Raw genomic sequence first — 27,021 nt, forward strand, 5'->3', positions numbered from 1 at the left:
TGCAGACTCGGACACTCTGGGGGTGGGGCCCACTACCTGTTTCAGCAAGCTCTCTGGGTGATGCCGATGCATACTCAAGTGTGAGAGCCACTGCTTAGACCTAGAGCTTAAGGTTTAGGCTTTGGACAGATCTGAGTCCTAAACACTACTGAGACACTGGAGTGACCATGAGCGAGTTACTTCTGGGAACCTCTTAGCATCTGTGTGCCTTGCTTAGCTAATAGTGATTTTAATTAATTAGAATAATGCACACGGTGTACTCAAGAGAGTAACCAAAGCATACGTTATGTTCCATAAATTCTAGCTGTTTACCATTATCATCAATCAGAGCTTACTGACACATCCTGAAGACATTCTTCTAATAAGTGTAATAATGTGGTTTGTAAAATTAACAGCTTAGAAGAGCATATTACGAAGTTCATCAGACAGGGTCTCAGCAGGAAATCAGGGGTACATCAATAGGGATAAATTGAGCCCAATGTAGAGAATCAAGAGATAGTGTAGTGCCCTGGGTTCAGTAAAAGTGTGGCTGCTTTATAGGAGATGAAAGAGAAAGGAAGCCTTGCTGGAGAGAGAGTCCTCCCCAAAGATGCTGTGATGCCCCACAGAGAAGCACTATACGTTAGTTGGGGGATGCAGCCAACTCCCAGCAATTTGGCAAGAATTAATACCCTAACTTCACTCCCCTCCTTCATTCCCTACAATCTTCTATTGGTACTCTTCATTGGTGAGCCAAACAGAAGCCAGAGCAAGGACACTTACTAAGATAGGCCATGCAAGCCATCCATATAGAGTTGGGTGGAGAAAGGATGTGGAAGGGCAAATAGGACATATTTCCCGCAGGTGGTGAGCGAGCTGTAAAATCACTCGCCCTTCTAACATCATTGCCATTGCAGGAGCACGGAGGAGCAAGTGGTTAGTTCTGACTTGGCAGGTCCAGGAGACTGTAGGACAGAACTGGTATATGAGTTGGGCTTTAAAGGTAGATTTGAATTTTAATGGAGAGTATGGAGTAAGAAATGGTGAAGAACCAAGGGAAAGGGAGATTCATTGCAAATGGAGAAAAGAAAAGTGGCATAAAGACGAGAAAAGTCAAGACTTACGGAAGAGATAGCAAATACTCTGCGTGTGACTGGAGCAGAGAATGGGTAGACAAAGGCTGGAAGTTAAGATGAAGTCATCCTTGAATAACATTAAAGTTTCCTCCTTTAACCTCAATTTCCACCTTCTACTCCCTTCACTAACATTGGAAAATTAAAAGTGAATTTGACTGGGTTGGTGGCAATGGCAGTATGAAGCAAAGAGAGGAGAATAAGAGTAAAAAATTTAGTAGTACCTTGGTGAAGCTGGGTAAATGATGGGTGGTGGTGTCACGTCAAAGCATGGGCAAGTGATTGTGACAAATATAGGCTTATTTCTTGACTATATGACTTCAGTTAAGGTACTTAAGCCCTCTAGGCTGCAGTCTCCCAACCTGTAAAATGGGGATAAAACCTCGCTTCCTCCAAGGTTTCTGTGAGGATCTAATGAGAAATGGAAGTAAGAGTTGAGTCCAGTAATCAGTTTTTAATACATATAAACTAATGTGAGGATAAGGGTAAGAATACTTGCTATCATTTATTGAATACTTATTATGTGTCCAATATTGTGCTAGTCTATTTACATATCTTTTCTCACTTAGCTTTCTTTTATCTGCCTTTCTATAGGCAAGAGATAACTGATGGCTCAGTTATGAGGAAATGCAGTTGTGAGGAAAATGTCAGAGGGAAAATGTACCAGAAAGTTAATTCCTAATGGATCTGTCAGCCTTAAACAGAGCATGTCTGTGCTAAAATGTATAAAATATCTGTGCTAAAACTACTCAACTGGGCAAGTTTTGATAAAGTATTAACTTAATGAATAGGCATAAACAGCTTGGAGCTTTTTGGAGGGTATGTGGTAATCTTAGTATTGGTGTGATGACTTTTGAAAGTTCTATGGCGTATAGAAGTCAAAAAGAAGACCCGGAAATTGGGAGAACTCTCTCTGAAAGTTATTGGGGAAGTCTGGCTAGTAAGACTCCAAAAGGGAGAATCAGTAAGAGGCCAGGTTATTCATAGGCCTTCTAAGAATGTGTCCATGAGAAATATTTACAATGATTGGATGCCGGAATAAAGGAGAACACTGGCTCCATAAATGGTAACTTATTTTACACAAACAGGCTAATGATAAAAATAATGAAAATCTGATGGATTTTTAAGAGTTTCATTGACCAAACTGAGACAAAAGTGCATAACAGCTAGATGCTCATAGTTTTAATCAGTTCCCTTTGGAGTCAAGCAAAGATAGCACCTGAAATGGTAAGGGACGTTTATGCAAGGTCACCAAGATTTTTGGTGGTGCATTTGGGATATAAACCCATTTCCATAAGAATTCTTTCAGAAGTCAAATGTTTGCTTGTCAAAAAGAGCATGAACTTACTTCCAGGAAAAGTTCTTAAGAAAAAATAATTTGAGTAATGAAGAACACTGATGTAACAGTTAATTTAATTTAAGAACCCAGAAATAGAGGTAAAGAGTAAAGCAATTATGGGTTAAGAGTCTGCATAAATTCCCCTGGAAGGGGGATATGGTCAGAGATGGCAATTTGAAAACAGTGAGTCACCAAAAGTAAAAGTTTAAATTACAAGCTGCTTTGGGGGTCTTCAAGAGAGGTTTTATAGATTGAACAACAACAGCAGCAAGGATAAGATATAACGCTGTCATGTAGACTGCAGCCTGAAAAGAAAGCATTGCAGAAAAGCCACATCATCCTGAATTTATATTTCCGTGCATTTGAACAGATTGGAGAGCAGTAAAGTTGTTTTAAGAGCGAGTGATTTAAGTCAGCCAGCTTGTGAATAATACGAGATATTTTTGCATTTACATTAACTTATGTCCATAAATAACGAACTTTAACAATGAACAAAATCCATAATCCTGATAATGCTAAGAAAACTGGAAAGATACCTTTACCTTGAAAAGACAGGATAAAGAAGACAGCATAGAAATTTAGGGAGATTGCAGTTTTGGAAAAATCATATTAACATTTATTAGCTGCTACAGCTTTGAAATGTGATGATTTAAAGAAAGAAGTAGACTGTTGATTTCTAAAAGGTAATGTGTTGGCTGAAAGAGAAGAGAATCTTGTTGAGACCTAAAGTGTTCTTTTAAGGATATATTTCAATGTCATTTCAAAAAATAAATGCATTTCCCATAACAAAACAGTGAGGTTAATGGAATCATGCAGGTGAAAGCTTTTTGGCCCGAAGGAGTTCCATCCTTTGGAACAAAGTTTTATTGTTGAACACACCATGACCCAGGCCTGTGAGTGCCAGCACAGTGGCTGTTTTTACAAGATCTGGTACAATATTCACAGTAGTTCTGGCCTTAGCACTAGGCAAGGATCATTCTTTTTGTATCTTCCTGATTGCTTCCTCTACAGAAATGGGATAATCCCTCCTCTTCTAAACTGGAAAGTAGTTTCTTCCCTCAGTAAAACTAGTTTCTTCTCCAGGTTGAGCTTTTCCAACTCTTAGAGGTCTAAAATGAATGATAGGAAACATACTATATTTGCATCTATTTTTATTTAAGAGTTATCTAAGGAGATTTATCTAATTAAATAGGAATTTCCTAACAGATGCCAAAATAAACAATCAACAAGTTTTCTTTAAAGATCATATATATTATATAACAAGATCCACCTAAGAGTTAAAATATAAGTAGGTATACAATTCAACTATTTGAAGATAATTTTTCTTCTTACCACTGAAGCAATAAGCAGGTAGTAGTACAATTTGGGGAAAACAATATTTCTGGCTTTTGTTTATTTTAATTTGTGATATTCATGAGATCTTTTGTGAAGCCTTTGGGTATATAGTAAAATGAATGGGTTTTTAACTTTGTATCGACTCGTACTTTTGTAGGTTTTAAATTTTTCTTCTGGCTTTAATTTATGCTATCTCCTTTTACTTCTTCATTTAGAAATAATGTATTTTTCTCAGGATTGCAATCTCAGTGCAGTCCTCTACTTTTCTATTTGTTGGACGTTCTCTTAGACATCTACATTTTTATCTAGTTAGTACCTTTTTAGTTTTTTATACAATTGATAAGAACTCTTTAATCTTATGAATTCTTTATATTTTCTCTTTGGAGACAAGATTTATAGGGATTTCCTTGGGCTTAAACTAGAAAGAAAAACGAATTTGCATATGAAATGTTGAAGGCTTTGTTACAAAGTAGACTAACATTATATGTATGTTTGAAATAAACTGCTTCAACCGGAGCACCTAGCTGTTAACCTCCAGATTAATATCTATCATAAAATATGTGCGTGCTTCCAACACATGGCATTGCCTCCTATTACTGCATGTCCAGGAGAAATTGTTTTGTCTTGTAGCAAAAGACATTAGTTCTTTGCACATTTTTTTTGTTTTTTTAATGACAGCTATCCAAAAATCAAGCGTTCCCTTGTATGTGAGGACAGAAAAGGACAATTTTTAGACAGGTCTAATATCCAGTTGTACCTTTCAGTCACTTAGAGAGAAGGCTTAGACCCCTGAAGCCCAAAGTCACAGGTTTTTTAGGATTATGGTGGTATATACCTCCAGTTTATAGAAAAAAAAATGCGTTGTAGAAAATCCAAGTTAAATTAGGACTCAAGTCCAAGTTAAATCTAGAACTAAAGTTTTACTGCCCCAAATACTTGTAAACTCTAGGTTACTGCTCTGTTGTCCATTTCATCAGTTGCAGAATATTCAAGTTAGCCTTTCAGTGCTAACAAGAACATAAAAATGCATTATGTCTAAAAGCAGAACATGATTGCCAAGGCAGATCTGCGCATTACCTGAGAGTTTGGGGGGCCACCCAAGCGGCATCTACTTGTTTGCTACTGACCTTCAGTTAGACTTGCTCAAGAACTGTTACAATGTAGTAACATACACCCTTATGTACTCTTGAGTTTATTGAAAACACACAGCAAATGTGCACACACACAGACATACACACCAGCACACACCTACTCTAGAGCCTAGAATTTTAAGAGTCAGAACTTTTTACTTGCTTCTGGATTAAGATGGACCCTGTATTTCCTCAGCATGCTAATTAGAAACTCTATAAACAATTCAAAACCAGCTTAAAATTCTGTTTTACAAAAAAAAATTGATGTTAAATATTATCCTCATAGAGTTCTACTCTGACTTTTCAAATTGTTTTTTTCTCCCTTCATGGGATAAACAGTTAGGGTTTCTTTTTCTTTGTTTTTGTATCTCTCATTGTAAAAAATTCTATCTTGAAAGCTGATTTATTATTTCTTCCTTAGCATGGATGACATGGAAACAAAGATGATATTTCATCAGTCTTGTTTTTATTTAAGTTGAAAGGTTATATATTTCTACTGTCTACTGCAATACTGCTAAATATTTTTATAGTGCTTGTAAATCTTATGACATTATTTTTTTAGTTTGTATTTAAGGCATTTACTCAGAAGGGACCATATGCCTCAGTTCATGTCACTCTATCATCAGTGTGTATGGTCACTCTATTTTCTAATACTTTTAAGATTGGTTTTGGCCCCGACGTTCCTCTGCCAGATTTATTTCCTTTATTTTCCCCTATGTAGCACCATTTGGGCCATTTAATATGTAATCTCCCAACTCACCTTTATAGTTATTTTAAACATATGTATATATTTGAAATACCGAATTGTTTTGTATTTTCTAATTTTTGCAAAAGTAGTATCGACTACAAATCACATCCTATTCTTTTATTTTCTACTTTCATCTCTACACTTCCAGTGTCGAAGGCTGGACAGATCTGCCCACTTTAGTACTCTGGCAATTAAACAGAACCCTCTTCTGGCAGAAGCCTAGTCGAATTTGGGGAATGTGTACAAGGAAAGAGGACAGTTGCAGGAAGCAATTGAGCATTACCGGCATGCATTACGTCTCAAACCAGATTTCATCGATGGTTATATTAACCTGGAAGCTGCTTTGGTAGCAGCAGGTGACATGGAAGGGGCAGTATAAGCTTACGTCTCTGCTGTTCAGTACAATCCTGATTTGTACTGTGTTCGCAGTGACCTGGGGAACCTGCTCAAAGCCCTGGGTCGCTTGGAAGGAGCCAAGGCATGTTATTTGAAAGCAATGGGGACGCAACCGAACTTTGCAGTAGCTTGGAGTAATCTTGGCTGTGTTTTCAATGCACAAGGGGAGATTTGGCTTGCAATTCATCACTTTGAAAAGGCTGTCACCCTTGACCCCAATTTTCTGGATGCTTATATCAATTTAGGAAATATCTTGAAAGAGGCACGGATTTTTGACAGAGCTGTGGCAGCTTACCTTTGTGCCCTAAGCTTGAGTCCAAATCATGCAGTGGTACGTGCCAACCTGGCTTGTGTACACTGCGAGCAAGGCCTGATGGATCTGGCAATAGACACCTATTGGTGAGCTATTAGATTGCAACCACATTTCCGTGATGCTTACTGCAACCTAGCCAACGCTCTGGAAGAGAAGGGCCGTGTTGCCAAAGCAGAAGATTGTTATAATACAGCTCTGCGGCTGTGCCCCACCCATGCAGACTCTCTAGCCAATATCAAAGGAGACCAGGGAAACATGGAAGAGGCAGTTCGCTTGTATCGTAAAGCATTAGAAGTCTTCCCAGAGTTTGCTGTTGCCCATTCAAATTTAGCAAGTGTATTGGAGCAGCAGGGAAAACTGGAGGAAGCTCCGATGCATTATAAGGAGGCTGTTCGAATCAGTCCTACCTCGGCTGACGCCTACTGTAATATGGGAAACACTCTAAAGGAGATGCAGGATGTTCAGGGAGCCTTGCAGTGTTATACTCCTGCCATTCAGATTAACCCTGCATTTGCAGATGCCCACAGCAATCTGGCTTCCATTCACAAGGATTCAGGGAATATTCCAGAAGCAATTGCTTCTTATCGCACTGCTCTGAAGCTTGAACCTGACTTTCCTGACGGCTATTGTGATTTGGCTCATTGCCTGCAGATTGTCTGTGATTGGACAGACTATGATGAGCGAATGAAGAAGTTGGTCAGCATTGTGGCTGACCAGCTGGAGAAGAATAGGTTGCCTTCTGTGCAGCCTCATCATAGTATGCTCTATCCTCTTTCTCATGGCTTCAGGAAGGCTCTTGCTGAGAGCCATGGGAACCTCTCCTTGGATGAGATCAGTGTCCTTCGTAAACCACCGTATGAACATCCAAAAGACTTGAAGCTCAGTGATGGTCGACTGCGTGTAGGATACGTGAGTTCTGACTTTGGGAATCATCCTACTTCTCATCTTATGCAGTCTATTCCAGGCACGCACAATCCTGATAAATTTGAGGTATTCTATTATGCCCTGAGCCCAGATGACGGCACAAACTTCCGAGCGAAGGTGATGGCAGAAGCCCATCATTTCATTGATCTTTCTCAGATTCCATGCAATGGGAAAGCAGCTGATCGCATCCATCAAGATGGTATACACATCCTTGTAAATATGAATGGTTATACCAGGGGTGCTCGAAATGAACTCTTTGCTCTCAGGCCAGCTCCTATTCAGGCAATGTGGCTGGGCTACCCTGGAACCAGTGGTGTGCTTTTCATGGATTATATCATCACTGATCAGGAAACTTCACCTGCTGAAGTTGCTGAGCAGTATTCTGAGAAACTGGCTTATATGCCCCATACTTTCTTTATTGGTGATCATGCCAATATGTTCCCTCACCTGAAGAAGAAAGCAGTCATCGATTTTAAGTCCAATGGGCACATTTATGACAATCGGATTGTGCTGAATGGCATCGACCTCAAAGCATTTCTTGATAGTCTCCCAGATGTGCAAATTGTCAAGATGAAATGTCCTGAGGGAGGAGACACCGCAGACAGCAGTAATACAGCTCTTAATATGCCTGTCATTCCTATGAATACTGTTGCAGAGGCAGTTATTGAAATGATTAACAGAGGACAAATTCAGATAACAATTAATGGATTCAGTCTTAGCAATGGACTGGCAACTACCCAGATCAACATTAAGGCTGCCACTGGAGAGGAGGTTCCCCGTACCATTATTGTAACCACACGTTCTCAGTACGGGTTACCGGAAGATGCCATTGTGTACTGTAACTTCAATCAGTTATATAAAATTGACCCATCTACTTTGCAGATGTGGGCAAATATTCTGAAGCGTGTTCCCAATAGTGTACTGTGGCTGTTGCGTTTTCCAGCAGTAGGAGAACCTAATATTCAACAGTATGCACAAAATATGGGCCTTCCCCAGAACCGTATCATTTTTTCACCTGTTGCTCCTAAAGAGGAACATGTTCGGCGAGGCCAGCTGGCTGATGTCTGCTTGGACACTCCACTCTGTAATGGACACACCACAGGGATGGATGTCCTTTGGTCAGGGACACCCATGGTGACTATGCCAGGAGAGACTCTTGCTTCCCGAGTTGCAGCTTCCCAGCTCACTTGTTTAGGCTGTCTTGAGCTTATTGCTAAAAATAGTCAAGAATATGAAGACATAGCTGTGAAACTGGGAACTGATCTAGAATACCTGAAGAAAATTCGTGGCAAAGTCTGGAAGCAGAGAACATCTAGCCCTCTGTTCAACACCAGACAATACACAATGGACCTAGAGCGGCTCTATCTACAGATGTGGGAGCATTACGCAGCTGGCAACAAACCTGATCACATGATTAAGCCTGTTGAAGTCACTGAGTCGGCCTAAATAATGACTGTGTGCACAGGAGAATTACCCTGTACCTGAGCCTCAACCTTCCGGGGGAAAGGCAACTACTTTCTCCTTATCTGTACAATACCATGTTGCAGATGGGTGACAGACAATGATAAGATAGCACAGCCAGACTTGCTTCCTGCATGATCATGATCACGATAGGGAGAGACACAAGAGATGGGAAACTGCTGCTCCACAAGGAGTCTCCATAGAATTTTGCAGCATCCAGGTGTCTGGAAGGTCTGGAAGGTAAGTCTGGAAGGTCTGATCTCCCTTGGTCTTCCATGGGATGGATGGTTAGTGTGGAAGGGAGATAGAGATTGCCCAGCCGTTTTGTGATTATCATGGATTGATTGAGTCTTCTGGATTAATATTTTTCTTTATATTTTGGGTATTGGAGCTTTTAAAAATGTTTGGTTTCAGGTATTTTTATTCATGTGAAGTGTATATGATTCTCTTGAGATAAGGTTTTAAGCTAAAATATTCCTTGTTTTAGTTTCTGAACTCTACAGATAAATGGGGACTTTGCTGCTGTAGTCTTTTTATAGGTTTTATAAACCACTTGAGCCTACATCAGTCATTTTAGTTTGTGACATAATGTTTGGAACTATCAGTGCTTTGTTGGTTTATAGATGATGGCTTAAATTCTTTTCCTGGTCCGCTTCCTTCTTCCCTTTCCCCCACTTTAAAAATTCTCCTGTAACTTGGCTAACAAAACACCAAGTCTGATTCAAAACCTCCCGGAGTGTTTCTCTTAGCTCGAAGGGACTGTCCCTACTTGTTCCCCTCCTTGTTCCATTCCATGGGAGATAAATCACCAGGGCCCAGAAATCAGAAAGAATGTAAAATGAGACAAGCAAAGCTGTCTCCCCCCTGCACATGCAGGTTATTTTTGATGCTTCTGGGTTTATGGGTTTTCTCCCAGGGAAGTTAACCTTGAGCCGAGACAGTCTGTAGATAATGTAAACCACCATCTGGCCACCTTCCTTTTTCTAGTCTATATAATCTGCAACTGTAGCAGGAAGGTGTGAGTCTTCCTTTGGTTCCAGAGTGAAATGCGAGTTGGAGTTGGAGTTGGAAAAGAGGCCCACAACCAAGTGTTAGAGAAGGAAATGTGAAGTCATTAGTGAAAAACCAGGTTGAAGTTAAGGTGAAGAGGCATGAGGAAATGGTCAACTGTTACAGTATTACAAAGATCATCAAGAAGCATATCCATGAATGTGGTTTGTATTGCAATCTGCTGAAAAAGAGACGAGTATCCTGGCCTGGCCTTCATGGAGATTATATTTTATTGATTCTGATAATAGATTATTGTTGAAAAGGGCCTCCTATAAATTATAACCATGCAAAGGCAGCAAGATAATTTTTTTTCTTTATGTATGTGTTTCTCATTCCTACTCACTTCTCTCTTAGGGGAAGAGAAAATCACACACAAAAAAATGTCAAGTCTCAGCTATTCCTTTTCAAAATAATTTTTTTCCAAATTCCAGTGGAGGCAATAGGTTAACTGTTAAGATTTGTAAGGCTCAAAAAGCTAGATTTTTTACAAAGTGTACCCAAATTTTATTCTATAGCTAATAGCTTTGGAAAGAATGTGTCATGATGCAAAGTTGGAAAAAGCTGGTTTTTCTTCCGTGAATGACTTCAGTGTGTTGGGAGAAGAGGCAGAGAAGAAATCAAAGTAATTAAACATGGGGTGAGTTTTCCTGATAGGGGACTCTAGTGCTTTAAAATAGACTAGATAACCCTAGGGATAAGCTGAGGGTAGAACAGACCAATGCCTCATTTCCAATCTGGTACCCTGGAAGAAAACAGTGTATTTCCTTTGAAGTCTTGAGAGGTTTCTCTTCTGCTTTGTTTTGGTTTTGGTTCATTTTGTAATCAACCTTATTAAGGTATCATTTACATACAATAAAATGCAGACATTTTTAGTCAATAGTTCAGTGACTTTTAATTAATGTATACATTTGTATAACTACCACCCCCATAAAGATAGATAACAATTCTAAAACCCTAGAAAGTTTCCTCCTAGGCTTTTGCAAAAGTATCCCCATCTCCCACCCCAAGGCAACCACGGATCTGTTTTTTATCTTTAGAGATGACTTTTGCCCAGTTTAGAATTTCATGTAAGTTGAATAATACAGTAGGTGCCCTTTTGATCTGGCTTCACTTGCTCAGCATATAGTTTTTGAGATTCATTCATGTTGGGATGTTTTAAACCAGGACTTTAGCCTGGGTGGCTGATGTTGTCTGAAGGCACTTATAGGTACATCTGAGTCTCTGGCATTGTCAGTGTCTGTTCTTGGCTCCGTATTTTCAACTTTACTAAGCAGCACAAGGTTGAAGTAAGGAAGATCATTGTCAGTATAATGGAGGTGAAGTGGGTTCTGTTATATAATATTCTCAGCAAAAATTGACCTGCTTGGAATCATTGTGTTGATAATTGACAAGAATACTCTTCTTCCAAAAACCTTGGTACTATAAAACTTCTAAAGGACGCTGTCCTAGGACTCTTTTAGTTTTCATTTTTTGGGAAACATTTCTGGAAAATTCAAATGTTCACAACCTGAAAGAAGCAGTTATTCACCTGAAGGCTGACTCTGCTAAAGTTGAGTTGTCCGACCTTTACATGCTGATAGAAGCCAAATAGCCTTGCAAAACAATGCTCTCTTATTGGATATAAGCATATAGATTGTTTAAGATGGACGTGTATATGCAGTAAAGTGAAAAAACAGAGAATCTTTGGGTTTCCCTTGCTGGGTTTTTTTTATTTTTTCATTTAAGTTTCTATAGCGTATGCTAATAATTCAGGGTAACCTCAGGTTAGTTTTAGTTCTACTCTTTACATAAATGTTGAAGTACTCCATACCCACCGTTTTCCTACCTTCCTTCTTTTCTTCCATCTTTCCTTTCTCACTTCTTATAATCCATTATACTTAATCCTGCATTTGCTGAGGTGGCACTTAGTGTAGGAAAATACTGTGAAATTTTGCTGTTCAGAATGCATGTTGACCAAATTCTATATTGAGAAAAGGTCTGAATTTACCCAGAGTAACCCTTTCTCAGCGTCTTTGAATAAAGGCCATAGAAAGTGGGCTCTATATAGTATCCTGACAGGTATGTAGAATTCATAGCAATTGCCCTCAAAGAGCTTACCTATCGTAGATGCATATGAATGCATTTAATGATTGCTTTATTGGCAGCAGTGCCATCATACATGGTCTGTTTGGTTTTATATCATTCTCATTACCTGCTGATTACCACTGTATACATTGCAAATGGAATGGTTTCTATGGCTTGTGAACTTAACGGCCAAATAATATGTAATTTATTGCACACTTTAGTGTAGAAGATGGAGACTCCATAACTTTTCGTGTGTGCTTTGCCCCTTTGAAATGTATTACCCTGAGATCAGGCAAAGTAATAAATTTATTTCAAATGTGCGTGATAGCTAAACATCAGTTAGGAATGGTGGGCAATATTTCTTCTTCCAGCAACATAACAGTGTTTAAAGACTAAGCCATTGAACGTGGAGTTACTGAATATGGGACTCAGTTCACTGGGATCCCTTCTTAGAAAAATAAAGCAAAACTTGAATTGGATTTGTGTGGCTTATTCAAGTAGTAACTTATCAGCTACATCTTGAACTTAATTTGTCACAAACATTTGGTATTTTATTAACTCTCTTCCCCTTCTTCCCCCGACTCTCACGAGAATGGATCATGAGTATCTTAAAACATACTAAGTCGTCTTCCATCCCTGTTACTCTAACTACAAGAGCACACTTTCCTTATCCAATGCAACTTACTGTCTTTTAGAGTAGCTGTGCTTTTAATTCTGTACAAAATTACAACCAGCAAAGAGAAACATTTTCAAGGAGCCACCACATTGTAGAGCTTTAGAAAGAAGACTTTAGAATTAAGGGCAAATATATCAATTTATAGCTAAAGCACCTGAGGCCTAAAGTAGGCAGGTTACCATCGAGGTCAGGGAAAGTGGTGGAAGATCAGGTTTCAAGCTGAGGAAGAGTCTAGAGGGACTCAATCTGAGCAGGTCAAAAACTGAAATGAGACGACGAATGTTCTGGGAAGGCTGGCATGTGGCCTCAAGTGTGGGATTCAGACACGGAGTGGGCCCGGGGGGAACTGAGCTTCTGCAGTAGGCAGAGAAGTCCACCTCCTCTCCGGAAAGTGCCGCTGACATCAGGGAGTTGAGGGGAAAGAGCAATGAGTTCCAGTCCACCTGAGAAAGCAGGCCAGTCTGATTAACTCTGAATTTAGGCTTATTTCAGATACTTCTTGAGAAAGAACTTGGACAAGAGCAAGTCCCACGCAGCCTCTTTTAAATCCATGCCCAGTATTTTCTGGTGGAGTTGCTTAAACCCTCCAAGTGACTCCAGCATTTTAATTTCACTCTGTAAATAATTCCGACAGTTCTATGATTGATTATTTAATGGGCAAATAAGTAGGGTCACAAAAGAGTGTGAATGTATTTTACAGAATGAGGATGGGCGGGGTGGAGCAGTCTGGAATAGGACACCAATAAAAAGGGATCTTGGTAAAGAAGAACGTCTATTAGAAATGGAGAGGAATTCGCAAGGAAATTAGTGCCTGACTCCACGCCCTTCTCTCTGCATGTTTAAAAGCTAGTTTCTAATTTTATTTTCATAGGAGATGTCTCTGTGATGAATTGTCTTTTACCTCCACACTAGTTATCACATGGACATATTGTGAAGTTTGTGTGAGAGAAAGCAAGTATTAGAATTTCTCTTGCAAGCAGCCATAAGCACTGCCTGGAACAGTCTAGGATAGAAGGAGAAGGAAAGGAAGGTGGAAACAAAGGAGAAAGACAGCTGATGATGCTGGAGTCTCTCGCTGGGATTTGTGGTATCTCATTTTGAAACTAAGTACAGAAAGTCAGAACTTGACTGATTGTTTCTTGATCACGGTTTGTTTTCATTTTTGCTTTTTTCGTGCTCTCTCATCAGTTATTCCAGCCAGTGCCATGTCATTTTCAGTTTCAGTAAGTAAGCATGCCTGTCTTGTTTCCATTTGCATTATTCATGCAAACGTTGATTGAACTGATGACCCCGAGTTATCACGGAAACATTAAATACACCAGTGGATACATTTCTTAATTTTAGAAAAAAATTACCGAGTGAAGGTTAAAACAACTCCTCTTCATTTTGTCATTTTAAAAATACTTCTCCTAACATGCAATACCTCATTGCCTAACAATGCCAGATAAATGAAGAATTCCTATGTATTCCTGAATGCAGGCTAGTCTGTATATTTTTTGGCAGGTATGACCGTTACCGAGGGTAACGGCCTGGTTTGCTGGCCATGTCCTGTCTCCTAGAAAGTTGTACTTTCTGTTTTCTTTCAGTTGGTCCATTGGATATCAGAGGTGAATTTATAAAACTATACTTCCCTTTACACTTACTTTGTTTTGTTTTGTTTCCCTTGAAGACTAGTTGATTGACAATGTTGTGTTTCAGGTGTACAGCTAAGTGATTCAGATATATATATATTTCTTTTCCAGATCCTTTTCCTTTATAGGTTATTACAAGGTATTGAATATAGTTGCCTGTGCTATACAGCAGGACCTCGTAGTTTATCTACTTTATATATAGTATACCCTTACTTTCTGTGATCCACGCTGGTCAGACCACATAATTATTTTCACTTCTGATATAATTTTTTCCGGTCCAACCTCAAATCTTTGATAAGAAGATATTTTAAAATAAGTTTAGCATGTGTGTGCTCTAAATCCAACAGTAGTTATTAGAGATATGATTTTGCACTAGGTATTCCTCCCTTTTTTGTTCTTGGCCAACCAATTGAAAATTAGTTTTTATTTTCTGGTTGATTTGCTAGATGTTTATGACTATAATAAAAGTCTTAAATTTTGTCTCATATCTTAAAACACAATCTGAATTAGCAATGGATATTGTGCCATACATAGGGGCTGTGATATAAATATAGTTTCTAACTTCAAAAACATATAACCTAGAAGGGAACACAGACACATATGCAGCAATTATGGTAACTGCATTTGTTTACTAAGTGAAATAGTACTGAGATGGATAAAGTGCTAGCGAGCCTTGAACAGGCAAATCAGCTGCAAAAATAGATGCGCAGTTCTTTAAAAATCTTTTTAACATTTTTCCAGGTACATGTAGAATATAACTTAGCATAAAAACGGTATGGGTTTGAGGATATGGGGAGGGGGAAGGTTAAGCTGTGACAAAGAGAGTGGCATGGACATATATACACTACCAAACGTAAAATAGATAGCTAGTGGGAAGCAGCCACTTAGCACAGGGAGATCAGTTCGGTGCTTTGTGACCACCTGGATGGGTGGGATAGGGAGGGTGGGAGGGAGACAAAAGAGGGAGGGGTTATGGGGATGTATGTATATGTATAGGTGATTCACTTTGTTATAAGGCAGAAAGTAACACACCATTGTAAAGCAATTATACTCCAATAAAGACGTTAAAAATAAATAAATAAGTAAAAGAAGACTGACTCATCCAATTAAAAAAAAAAAAGAAATTCTCTCATCCTGGATTCAAGAGAAGGGATGAAGTAAAAGGATGAGGAAGAACAAGAAGAGGAAATGTGAGCGTGGAGAGGGTAGGAGGAAGAGCAGAAGGCAAATAAGTGTATGTGCTTCTCTTGCCATCCCTGACTTTTTTTTTTTTTTTTTTTTTTGGCGCTTCAGGAAAACCCAAAAGCCAGAGAAGAGCACAGAGGTGCTCACCACTGCATGTGAACAAAAAGGTGGAGAGAAGAGAATGGTGGTAATCTGCGCAGGCAACTGGAGGATGACCTGAGTGCATCTCGCCAGGGAACAGTCCCCGTTCCATAGAATCCCTGAAGATGCCAGGCTCTTATGTTTAGATGGGGGGCCGAAGGTGTCTGTGGGGTCATCACGTACATCACTCCTGGAGGTGTTGTTCACATTGTGTTCTTTGTAAAGAGTGTCCCTGGTGAGGTTCAACATCTCCCTCTGCAGGACCCAGCCTTGCCCTCCCAACCCGCCAAGGTCAGCAGACAACATCCCCAGTTAATCCCCAGGTGTGGTGAGATATCTGGAGTGGCCCTGGTACCCCCCAGTTCAGGCGTCCTGGGGAAAGGGTGAGGAGGACAGAGGAACCGGGGCTTCTTCTCATGCAAGCAGACAGCTCACCTGGCCCAGCGCTGCTGCATCCCTGTGGGCACACAGTAGCCCTGTCATCCGGTAGGGGACACTGCAGGATCCACACCTGGCTGGGATTTGCCCAACCCCTGGGGACCCCTCAGCCTCTGTGGAGCCCCACTGAAGGGCCTGGGTCACCTCATGGCACCATTTCTCAACCTGAGGTTCTATAGATTTTTCATAGATGTGTAAAAATTGAATACAACACACACACAAAATGAAGGCAATTCAAAGCAATGCTAATTTAGGATGAGTTAAAGGGCCAGGATTCCAAATTAATTATGACCTTAAAATTAGATAACAAATACATCTGGTTTTATTACATGCTGAAAAGCAGTGTCTTCTACAAACTTTTCATGTTGGGATACAGCAAAGCTATAGAATTTATGATTCTGTGACCACAGCATCAGGATATTTTTAAATGAAAAAGCACAGGCAAGTTTGGCTGGGGTGTTAAAGAAAGAAAAACGATTATTAGGGGAAAAGGGAACATTGCGGTTCTCTGCCCACTTCCACTGTGCTGGTCTCATGATGGGCCGTGTTGCGTGTGGGCTGGAGGGACAGGGTCACTACTCCCACCTGTGTCATCAGACCTCCCACTCCTCACAGCGCCCAGGTGGGAGGGACCCACACTTTTCAACCTGGAGCCCCAGTGCCTCCCCTTTCCTCTGCATCACTTTCACTGTTCAGGGGACCAGTCGCTCGAACGCCGCCCGGCCAAATGCCCAGGTTAAATCGCCCCTGTAGGACAGGTCTCTCTGCTACCAGAACACACTTGGCAAAGAGCAGCAAACAGGCCCCAGTGCCCTGGGGATGTGAGCCCTGGGGATGTCAGGGCCCAAAGTCACTTGCAGGGTCTGAGTAGCCCCCTGGGTCCCACACAGCGACCCCAGGGAGCCCACCTCCCCACTGACTCCAGTCCCTGCCTTTGTGTGGCAGGTTCTCGTCTGACTCCTGTGAAGACTGTGACCTGGAGGCCTCAGCCTGAGACTCAGAGGGGATGGAGCTTGTGCAGCGTCTGGCAGCTTAAATGAGACACGAGGCCAAGGAAGGAGGGCCGCCTCTCTGCTCCGCCTCCGCTCCTGAGTCAGGTAGTGAGTGCCGGTTACTTCCTGTCGGAGCTGTACATATTTAGCATAATTTTAGATATATGTCTTACTTTTAACAGTGAAAGGCTGTTACATCAAACAAAATTGATCTCCTCTTTATTTTTTTAAACATTTCTATGTAAAATAACACACAAGTATAGAAAGCACCCTCCGCAAAGGGAGGGCTCAGTGAATTACAATGGGCGCTGCACTCTGGGGAGCAGTAGTTCTTCCCTCTGTAAAAGCCCAGATGCTTCAGAGAAGCTCCTCTCAGCTTCCTTACTCTGGCCCCACCTCCACAGCGGAAATCCCAAAGGGACTGGATTCTCCCAGCCCTCCAGCACCCTCCACTACTTTCTCATTGTGCTGCCACACTCATTTTGAGTTATTTGTGTGTAAATCACTGCACTTGGAATATACATGGAGTAACTGACTTCATTCTTATAACCGAATAAGTTAGCACTTATTCTTCGACAGGGGGCGGCCAGAGTGCTGGGGACGTCCTGTATATTGAACTGGGTGTTGGTAACAGATGTGTTTATATTTACAAGAAACCATAAAGCTCTATGCTTAAGATCTGTGCCCTGTACAATACACCAAGTAAACTTCAATTAGAAAGAGATGCCAAAAAAATTTCCCCACAAAACAAACTTCAGGGCCAGGTGGCTTCCTCTGATTTCTACCAAACATTTAAGACAGAAACGATGCCCGTCTCCTACACACTCTTCCAGAGAACAGATACAGAGGGAACACACCCACACTGCTTTCATCGGACCAGGAGAATACTGATGTCATACCAGCAGTAGATATTACAGGACAGGAGAAATTCCAGGCTAAACACTTCTGAATGTCGATGTCAAAATCCAAAAGCAAATATTAGCAGTCTAAACCTAGAGGTTTTCAGAAAGGAAGGAAACTGGGATTTCGTGGCGGTATTTCCAGTGGTTGATGTGGACAGGATCACTGGGTGTTTGGGCGCTGCCTGGGAACGTGGAGAGAAGGGACAATGCCATCGGGTTAGTGGAATGAACATTTGGTGACAGAGATTAGGAGGGCCTGGGTCATCCTCAGAGACAGTCCTGGGATGGGGTCTCTAGGCTGTGGCTATGGAGGGGTCCCTCTAGAAGGGCATGGGCCTCTCTCCTGTGCCACTGCAGGGCCTAGGGATGGATGAGGAGTTTGTAGGGGCTGGATTTTGATGAGGAAGGATGAGCAGGGAAGGTGCGCCCTCAGAGCCAGTGCGGCCACGGCCCCTCCCCAGCCAGGCCGTAGCCCAGGCTACTCAGACAGTTGCTCACATCAATAGGCGACAGTGGGGCACGCCAGCTTCACCCACTAAACCACCAAGCACAGCCCAGCAGGCCACTGTCCTGATTAATCAGCACTAACTGTGCATCCAGGGCTGGTTGTTGAAGACCAAGCTAATTTGTTAGAGACGTGCCATGTGGGCAACTGGCTTGGAGAGACCAGGGCTCTGAGCCACGTGGAGACAAGCCGACCACTGGTCAGACCACCAGGAGGCTCACCCAGTGTGTGAGGACGCTGAGGGAGGAGGGACGTAGATGGGACCCCCTGATCCTTCAAGGGACCTTCTTTCAGGGATATTTAAGAGCTGTGGGGTCAGGGATCAACATGTAAGGGAGGCAGTGGGTCAGGCTTGGGCCCTCCTGTTGGCTCAGACCCTTCCTGTCCTTGGAGCAACCATGGGGCAGGCAGGAGGCTTGGGGGGATGGAGGGAGGGGAGCCCTGGGCTCAGGAGTCCAGAGCACCATCTAGAGGATTCAGGGGTTCAGGGATTTCTGTCCCAGGGAACCAACTACATTCCTGTCCCACATCCATCTGTCATCAGCTTTGCGACTCCGGGAAAGTCACTTAAAATCTCAACATTTTAGTGCCATGTACCATAAAATATGGTTCACAGCACCTGCCATGAGTTCCCCACGGGGCTGATGTGGGGATCACAGGAGATGATGACAGATATTCTTCACAAGCTCTAAAGCATCACACCCATAACCTTCCCCACTCCCCTGCCCTGTGGCATCCAGGTCCCCTCTCTGGAGGCAGCACTACCACATTTCTTGCTTATTCTTCCAGACATTTAATATTTGAACACTTAGGTAGCACTTATGAAGTAAGCATCATTTTTCATCAGGGTCTCCCTGATTTGCTGTATTCAGCTTCATCATGTAATACTAATAAGTGGACCCTATTAACATTTCCACTATCACAGAACAAGGAACTGAGGACAGAGGGTCTGCATAACTTTCCCAGGTTCATGTGGCTTCTGGTATGATTTGAATCCAGACCATCAGGCACCAGCTCCCACTCTGTCGGTCACTGTGCTGTGCTCCCTTTCTATATTATCTCACTAAATAAAGTCATGTCCCGTGCAGTCAGCCTGCTGGCTATTTTAAGTGCACACCACATTGCAACACCCTCTTCTCAGCCCAGCTTCGATTCACGTGACTCCCCTAGACTCCCCTAGGAGGCTGGTGAACAAAGAGAACAGACGTGTGACCTGGGAATGAATTGACACCTCTGCATGGTCTTCTCCCAGCAACATATCAATAGTTCTCTCAGTTTTTGTTGTGTTTTCCAGGATCATGACTCGGGTACCAAGAAGAAAAGGAAGATTATAAAGGAATCAAACACAGGATGCACAAGAATATCATCTGTGATCAAGATAATCTGCTGGCCATCCGCAGCGGTGGTTCAGGCACATCAGAATCAGCATCTGGCCAAACAACAGGGTAGGGACCCAAATAGCACCCCCACTGACCACTCCATTGAAGGTACTGTGGAACTAATACCAGCAAGTAGATTCAGGAGCAATGGCTGTAGTTTGTACAGCAGAGCCTGGATCTGGCTGAGGGAGGATTGGGCAGGGAAGGTGCCCACTCAGAGCCCGTGCAGCCACTGCCCGCTCTTAGCCAGGCCTTAGTCCAAGCTGCTCAGACGATTGGTCAGTTTCTAGTCAGTGAGACCCTGGGGGCCTGTAACCTTCATGTGTTAAGCCACCAAAACACGAGCCCAGTAGACCCTGTTCCCAGCTAATGAATATTAACTGCTCATCATCCGGGTTTGATCAGTTGAAGATGATGCTAATTCTCTGTGCAACTGTCATGTGGGCAGTTGGTTTGGAATGTCCTGGGTTTTGAGTCAGTTAGGGAGTCAAGTAGACTACTGGTCATTCAGGGTGGTCACCTGACCACCAGGAAGTCTCACTGCAAATCAGCTGCTAGAATCAAGTGCTGAGGGGGAAGGGAGGGGAGATGCACACATATTTGGATACCCTGGTCCATCAGGGGGTCTGCATTTGGGGGAAAGACACTGTATTTGGGGTCAGGGATTGAAACGTAGAGCCAGGAGGTGGGTCCAGGTTTGAGCCATTCTCTTGGGCCAGGCACCTCCTCCGAGTACCAGCTGTCTCCCTGCAGCATTCTTGGGGCAGGAGGATGTGGGAAAGGGAGTGAGGAGAGCTCTTGGTTTGTGTATCCAGGGTATGATCTCATGTCCATGTGTTCCGGAATCTCTGTCCCTCCCCTGCCTCAGACCCATCACTCATCAGTGTTGTGACGCTAGACAAGTTACTCAATCTGCCTAAATTTCAGTGCCCTGAACCATAAAATATGGGTCACAGCCCCTACTCTGCCCACCCCACAGTGCATCACAAGAAATAATATTCTTTCCATGAGCTCTAAAACTTCTTACTCGTGTCATCAATGTGAAAAAGTAGGCTCTATCCTCCTATTTGTAGCCTCCTAGGTGCCCTTTCTGGAGACAACCTACTTATTCTTCCAGGCATTTAATACTTGAACATTTATGTAGGTAGCACTTATGAAGTACCCATCATTTTTCTTCAGGCTTTGTATTTACTAATTTTTAGCCTCAGAACATAATACGAATAAGCAGGTCCTACTAATATTTCCATATCCCTGGCCAGGGAACTGAGAAACAGAAGAGCTAAGTAACTAACCTTCCCAGGTACACATGGCGTTCGAATAGGATTTGATTTCAGGCCATCAGGCACCAGCACCCATACTCTCCCTCATTGTGTTGTGCTGACTTTGTACTTGTCTCATGTAAATAAAGTTATTTTCCCCATGTGATCAGCCTGTTGGGTATTTTAAGTGCACGCTAAAATGCAAGGTCCATCTTCATAAGCCCTACTTTGATTCAGAGGACTCCCCGGGCAGCTAGTAATAAGGAGCTCTGAAGTTTCACCTGTGAATAAGACTTTTGCCAGGAAGATGTCAACACCTCTCACTATTGTGAATGTATTTCCTAGGAGCTTGTTTCAGGAATATGAAGAGAAAAAGACAAGGATTCAAACCAAGGATACCATATGGGGATTGATCCTCCGTGAAGAAAATATACTGGCTGGCCCTCACCGTCATTCAACAGCTCAAAATGAACATCTAGTCCCAAAGGGTTGAGCCTCAAATATCATCCCATACAAGCCACTCCATTGAAGTCACTGTGAGAATTCCATCCTGAAACTGATCAAGAGTAATGACTATAAAAAGGTTGTCATATTATCTTTTGATTGAGATATAATTCACATTTTTTTTAACTGTGTGATTCAGCTGCTTTTAGTGTACTCAGGTTTTGCAATCAACATCTCTAATTCCAGTACATTTTCATCATCCCCAAGAGAAACCTCATACCTAGTATCAGTCATTCTCATTCTGTCCACCCCTTTCACCCCAGCCCTGGGTCTTTCTGTCTCTATTGATTTTCCTATGCTGGACCTTTCATATGAATAGAACCACACAATGTGCGGACTTCTGTGTCTGACTTTTGCAGTAAGCAAAATGTATTCAAGGTGCATCCAGGTTGTAGCATGTATCTGTCCTTCACCCTTTTAATGGCTGAATAATATTCATTGTATGGATATAACACATTTTATTTTTCCATTCCTCAGTTGGCGAATAGTTGGGTTGTTTCCACTCTTTGGCCATTATGAATAATGATACGACAATATAACACTCATGTACAAGTTTTTGTGTGAACGTATGTTTTTTATTTCTCCTGGACATATACCTGGGAGTGGAGTTCCTGGGCCATATTGTATCTCTGTGTTGAACTTTTTGAGGAACGGCCAAACTATTTTCTTTTTCGTATTTGCACCAGCAATGATTGAAAGTGCCAATTTCCCCACATCATTGCCAACGCTTGTTTTTAAAAAAATTATATGGCACAATAGTGGGTATGAAGTGGTGTCTCACTGTGGTTTCAGTTTGCATAATTTTGACTTATAATTTTGCACATGTTTTCATGTGCTTATTGGCAATTTGTGTCTTCTTTGGAGCAGTATCTGTGCAGATTCTTTTTCTCGTTTTTAAAATTTGGTTATTTGACATTTTATTGTTGAGTTGCCAGTGTTCTTTACATATTCTGAATACTAGGCTTTATCAGATATATGACTTGCAAACATTTTCCTTCATTCTGAAGGTTGTATTATGTCTTTCTTGATGGTGTTCTTTGAAACACAAAGGATTTTAATTTTGATAAAGTCCAATTTCTTTTTCCTTTTGTTGTCTGTGCCTTTGCTATCATATTTAAGAGTTCATTGCCAAATCCAAGACTATGAAGATTTATCCCTTTTTTTCTTCAGAAATTTGTATAGTTTAGCTCTTATATTTAACTCTTTGATCCATTTTAAATTCAAAGTCTATTTTGTCTGATATTGGTATAGACACTCCTGCTCTCTTGGTTACTATTTGAGTTTTCTCGCTGAGTTTGGAATTCCCTTTTCTATCCTTTAACTTTCAACCTGCTTGAGTCTTTTGATCTCAAGTAAGTCTCTTGTAGACAGCATATAGTTGGATCATATGTTTTTACCTATTCCGCCAATCTCTGTATTTTGATTGGAGAGTTTAATGCATTTACATTTAAAGTAATTGCTGACAAAAAAAAGACTTATTTCTGCTATTGTGCTGTTTCTTTTCCATCTGCCCAAAGCTTTTTTGCCCCTCATTTCCTGCATTCCTCTCTTTCGTTGTGTGTGTTTAGCTGATTTCTTACAATACAATATTTAAATTACTTTCTCACTTCCTTTTGGGAATATTCTATAGCTCTTTTCTTTGTGTTTACCATGGGGATTACCTTTAACATCCTAAAATTAAAACACTCTAATTTGAACTTATACCAGGTTAAACTCAACAACATCCAAGTTCTTGAAGCTAAAAGAGCATCCTACTATCTCAATGCAAAAGACCTTCTCCAAGACACACTGCAGTTTCTGCCTGGCTGGGACATTGCCCCAGAGTGCGGTTAAGTTGAAGGAGTCGAAGGAGGCATACATTTCCATCCTCTGGATCACTGCTCACCAAAAAATACATAATGCCAGGCACATATGTAGTTTTGAATTTTCTAATGAAGACACCAGGAAAATAAAAATGGTGGAGTCAATGTAAATAATAGATTTTTAATTCAGTATCTGCAAAGTGTTCGAATGTTTACATGTGGCACGAGAACTGTGGTCATATTACGAGGGCTTGAGAGCCGCATGGAGCAAGATAGAAGACAAACAGCATGCACTTGAAACTCTAAGAAGTGAACGCTAACAGGCAGATGGGGCCTGGAAGTCCAAAGTTGAATAACAGCCCGTAACAGGGTGATTATGGTGGGTTTTTTTCCTGCCTCTGTCTCCCAGCTTACGCAAGGCACGCAAAGTCCAGCAACAGCTGAAAGTTAAAACCATGGGATCAACCTTTTATTTCTAGCCAGACAGGTGAGAAAGTGGGGGGCTTGGATGTTGAGGAGTGAGGGGGTCATCCCCATTGGTCTTTTTCTCCCCAGTTACCACATCTCCCCTGCAACCTCAGTGATGGCAGAGGCCTTCACTGAGAAGTGGCCTGTGTCTCTGGACAAAGGAACAGGTTAAGAGACTCCTATTGTTTGAAGAGTGTGGGGGCATGCCCGTTATTTTCCTTTCTTTTCTCTTGCTATTTAAATTGACAAGAACAGATACTACACTTGATCTTAGCCAAAAGCCTGAGATGAAATAGACAAACTTTAAGCTAAAATTACTGTCAAGTATAAATTTTACTAATATAGTAATCCCAAAGGACCAAAGAGCAGGGCAGTGGCTTTATTGAGAACCCAGGATTTCCGAGTGTCCACCGTGCTCAGTCACTTTTAAATCATCAGCACAGCCCTATAATTCAGAGATTTAGGTGAAGTGACTTGCCCACGGTCACACAGCTAAGTGAGAGTCTTCTGGGACCAAGAGTAACTTTTGCAAAGGCGTCTCTTGCTATACTTAATCACTGCCACCATCTGACACTCACATTCTTTCTTTTTATACTATTCTGTTTCCTTGGGTCAAAGAATCCGACGCCTGAATTAAGGTTAAATAGGAGTTAGTGGCAGATCAAAAGCCAAAATCGCTTCAAGATATTCTTTTCATTCCCCCAAGTAATGCCTTTAGTCACAAAAATATAGAACAACATAGACAATTACAAGTCAAGTGACCTTAGTGTTCACAGGCAAGCACTAATACATTTTAATGTACCATGATCATATTAAAATAGAAATAACTATGAAACATTTTCTGCGGAGAAGCAGCCCCTGCGGCAGGCAGCAGAAAGGGACAGGAAGGCTGCATGGCGCCCAGGTCCCCAATGGCCTAGGTCTCACCCTGCAGCGCACTGTTGATGTGCCGGAACGCTGCTTCCTTCTCGGAGTCTAGGTCTTCAGTGGCGACAGGGAAACCCAGCTCAGGGCCTGGGGGCAGCCTCAGAGGCTCCCCTCGCCGGTGCGGCAGCAGAGGAATCCTGCGTTTTCGGGGCCTGGGACTGTCAGATGTGCGGGAGCCCTTCCTCCAGGGCCCTTTCTGCCCTCTTGCTGCCTCTGCATCTTTGTCAGGCTGGCTTTTCCTCCGGGAAACCACCGGAGCTGCAGAGGGCGACGGAGGGCCCTCCTCGCTCCCTTTCTTTGCAGACTTCTGGGGCAGCCCTTGCGGTATGGCGGGACCCCTCCTTCTCTTCACTGGCGGGAAACCTCGGGTGGAGCTATATGAGCTCGTGATGGCGTTTCTTTGGGGGCAGGAGCTCATACAAGTGGTCTACAGTTTCCTGGTGGATCTGTCTTCTGCCCACTTGGCGTGGAGGTCTCTCTGCAGAGGTCCAGGCCTGGGCACGAAGAAAGAGCCTCCCAGGGGCCTAAATGCAGATCGTGCGCCCCCGGTGTCATCGGGGCCGCTTCTCTGGTCTTCGTTCCTCCCTGTGACTGTGGGGACTTCCTCCTGCTTGGCCATCCCTTGCCCGCTCTCTCCCAGGGCCCTCAACACCGTCTTCTCGGTGCTGTAGTTCGGGACACAGCTGGGTGTCGTGGCCGGCACTGGCTGCCCCCGCGCCACACTGACAGTGACTGTGTCCACTGCGGACACTGAGCTGCGGGACATCGTGGAGGTGCGAGCACCCATCACTGCCTTCTTCCGATGGCCTCGCCTGCAGATGGAGATAAGGACCCCCAGAAAGGAGCGCAGGGTCTGCGGGATGGTAGAATGTGGCCTCAGAGACTCTGTGGCAAAGCGCAGATGCAGAGTCACTGGACACTTGTGGGCTGGCCTGCGAGTGGGTAGCCGGCCATAGACAGCTGGGTGACCCGGGCCGGCCACGGTAAGTTGGTGGGCGTGGGGAGCGGGCCGGGGGCAGATGAACCCTCCTGGCAGGTGCTGATCCCCCAGTGCCCGGGGCGGGGGTGAGGGGCAGGGCCTACCTAAGTAACTGCCCCTAGAGAACTTGGGTGAGGTCGGTCCTTGGATAGAGAGCTGGGCTCCGAGCACTCTCCTTCAGCTGCCAACTCGGCCAAAATCGGAGTGCGCTCTCTTTGGCCTGTTGCTGGGATGCAGCTCTGGAACCTGTGAGCGAACAATGGGCGTGCGTTGGCGGGGCGCAAAAGTTTAGGGAGGGGTGGCGCATGCGCAGAGTACACGTCAGGCCCTGGGGCGCACAGGTGAGGATGCGCGCCCCTGGACCGTCTAGCGCTTCTGAATCTCCCCGGGGGTCTGAGGGCTGGAGGTGTTTGCCTTGAGGGTGATGAGCTTCTTGGCAGGGCAGCTGCCCCTTCTCCCCCGGCCGGCTCTAACTGTACAGGATGGGTCCCCGGCCACCAGAGCAGGAAAGCTGGAGAGCAGGGTACCTGGCTCAGCAGCCGCCGCCCGAGGTGGCAGATTTGGCGTCAGCGCCTGTGCGTCCACCTGCCCTCCCACCTGGTAACATTGGAGGAGAGAGCCACTAAGAACAGAAGTGCAAAAAAAAGAAAAAAAACGCAGAAGTGCCCAAGCCAACCGGATCCTGCTGGGGTGACAACTGAAGGGGCAGGCAGGGCGGGCTGGGAGGGACATATATACCAGGTCCAAACCCAGAAAGATCTGAAATGCACGAGTCAGAATGAAAGTCCAGAATCATCCTTGGGCTTTGGGCTGAGCTGGAAGTATAGCCAAACTCTTCAAGGTCTCCAGCTCCACCTGCAGTTTCTGCCTGGCTGGGACATTGCCCCAGAGTGGGGTTAAGTTGAAGGAGTCGAAGGAGGCATACATTTCCATCCTCTGGATCACTGCTCACCAAAAAATACATAATGCCAGGCACATATGTAATTTTGAATTTTCTAATGAACACACCAGGAAAATAAAAATGGTGGAGTCAATGTAAATAATAGATTTTTAATTCAGTATCTGCAAAGTGTTCGAATGTTTACATGTGGCACGAGAACTGTGGTCATATTACGAGGGCTTGAGAGCCGCATGGAGCAAGATAGAGGACAAACAGCATGCACTTGAAACTCTAAGAAGTGAACGCTAACAGGCAGATGGGGCCTGGGAGTCCAAAGTTGAATAACAGCCCGTAACAGGGTGATTATGGTGGGTTTTTTTCCTGCCTCTGTCTCCCAGCTTACGCAAGGCACGCAAAGTCCAGCAACAGCTGAAAGTTAAAACCATGGGATCAACCTTTTATTTCTAGCCAGACAAGTGAG

At 43.0% G+C, this 27,021-nt stretch overlaps 1 protein-coding gene and 2 pseudogenes across 6 annotated transcripts in view; 1 reads left to right on the forward strand and 2 right to left on the reverse strand.

Moving 5' to 3' along the window:
• LOC149749746 (2'-5'-oligoadenylate synthase-like protein 2) overlaps positions 1 to 27,021 on the forward strand; it is a 160,775-nt gene that overhangs the window by 114,423 nt on the left and 19,331 nt on the right. For 2 of the 6 annotated variants that reach the window (XR_016392483.1, XR_016392481.1), the window contains one exon: positions 5,813 to 6,635. Coding sequence is in view for 3 of the 6 variants with exons in the window: in XM_089908502.1 (XP_089764628.1) it covers positions 19,693 to 19,787 (95 nt within the window). In the remaining 3 variants the exon portion in view is untranslated. The other 4 variants (XR_016392480.1, XM_089908502.1, XM_089908501.1 and 1 more) reach the window with 4 other exon arrangements.
• On the reverse strand, positions 23,943 to 24,048 carry LOC149749748 (U2 spliceosomal RNA; annotated as a pseudogene).
• LOC149749749 (putative POM121-like protein 1) lies at positions 24,060 to 25,447 on the reverse strand (annotated as a pseudogene).

The sequence above is a fragment of the Delphinapterus leucas genome, chromosome 3, assembly GCF_059928025.1.
Source record: "Delphinapterus leucas isolate spDelLeu-1000000601 "Yukka" chromosome 3, BTC_Dleu_Yukka2, whole genome shotgun sequence".
NCBI lineage: Eukaryota > Metazoa > Chordata > Mammalia > Artiodactyla > Monodontidae > Delphinapterus > Delphinapterus leucas.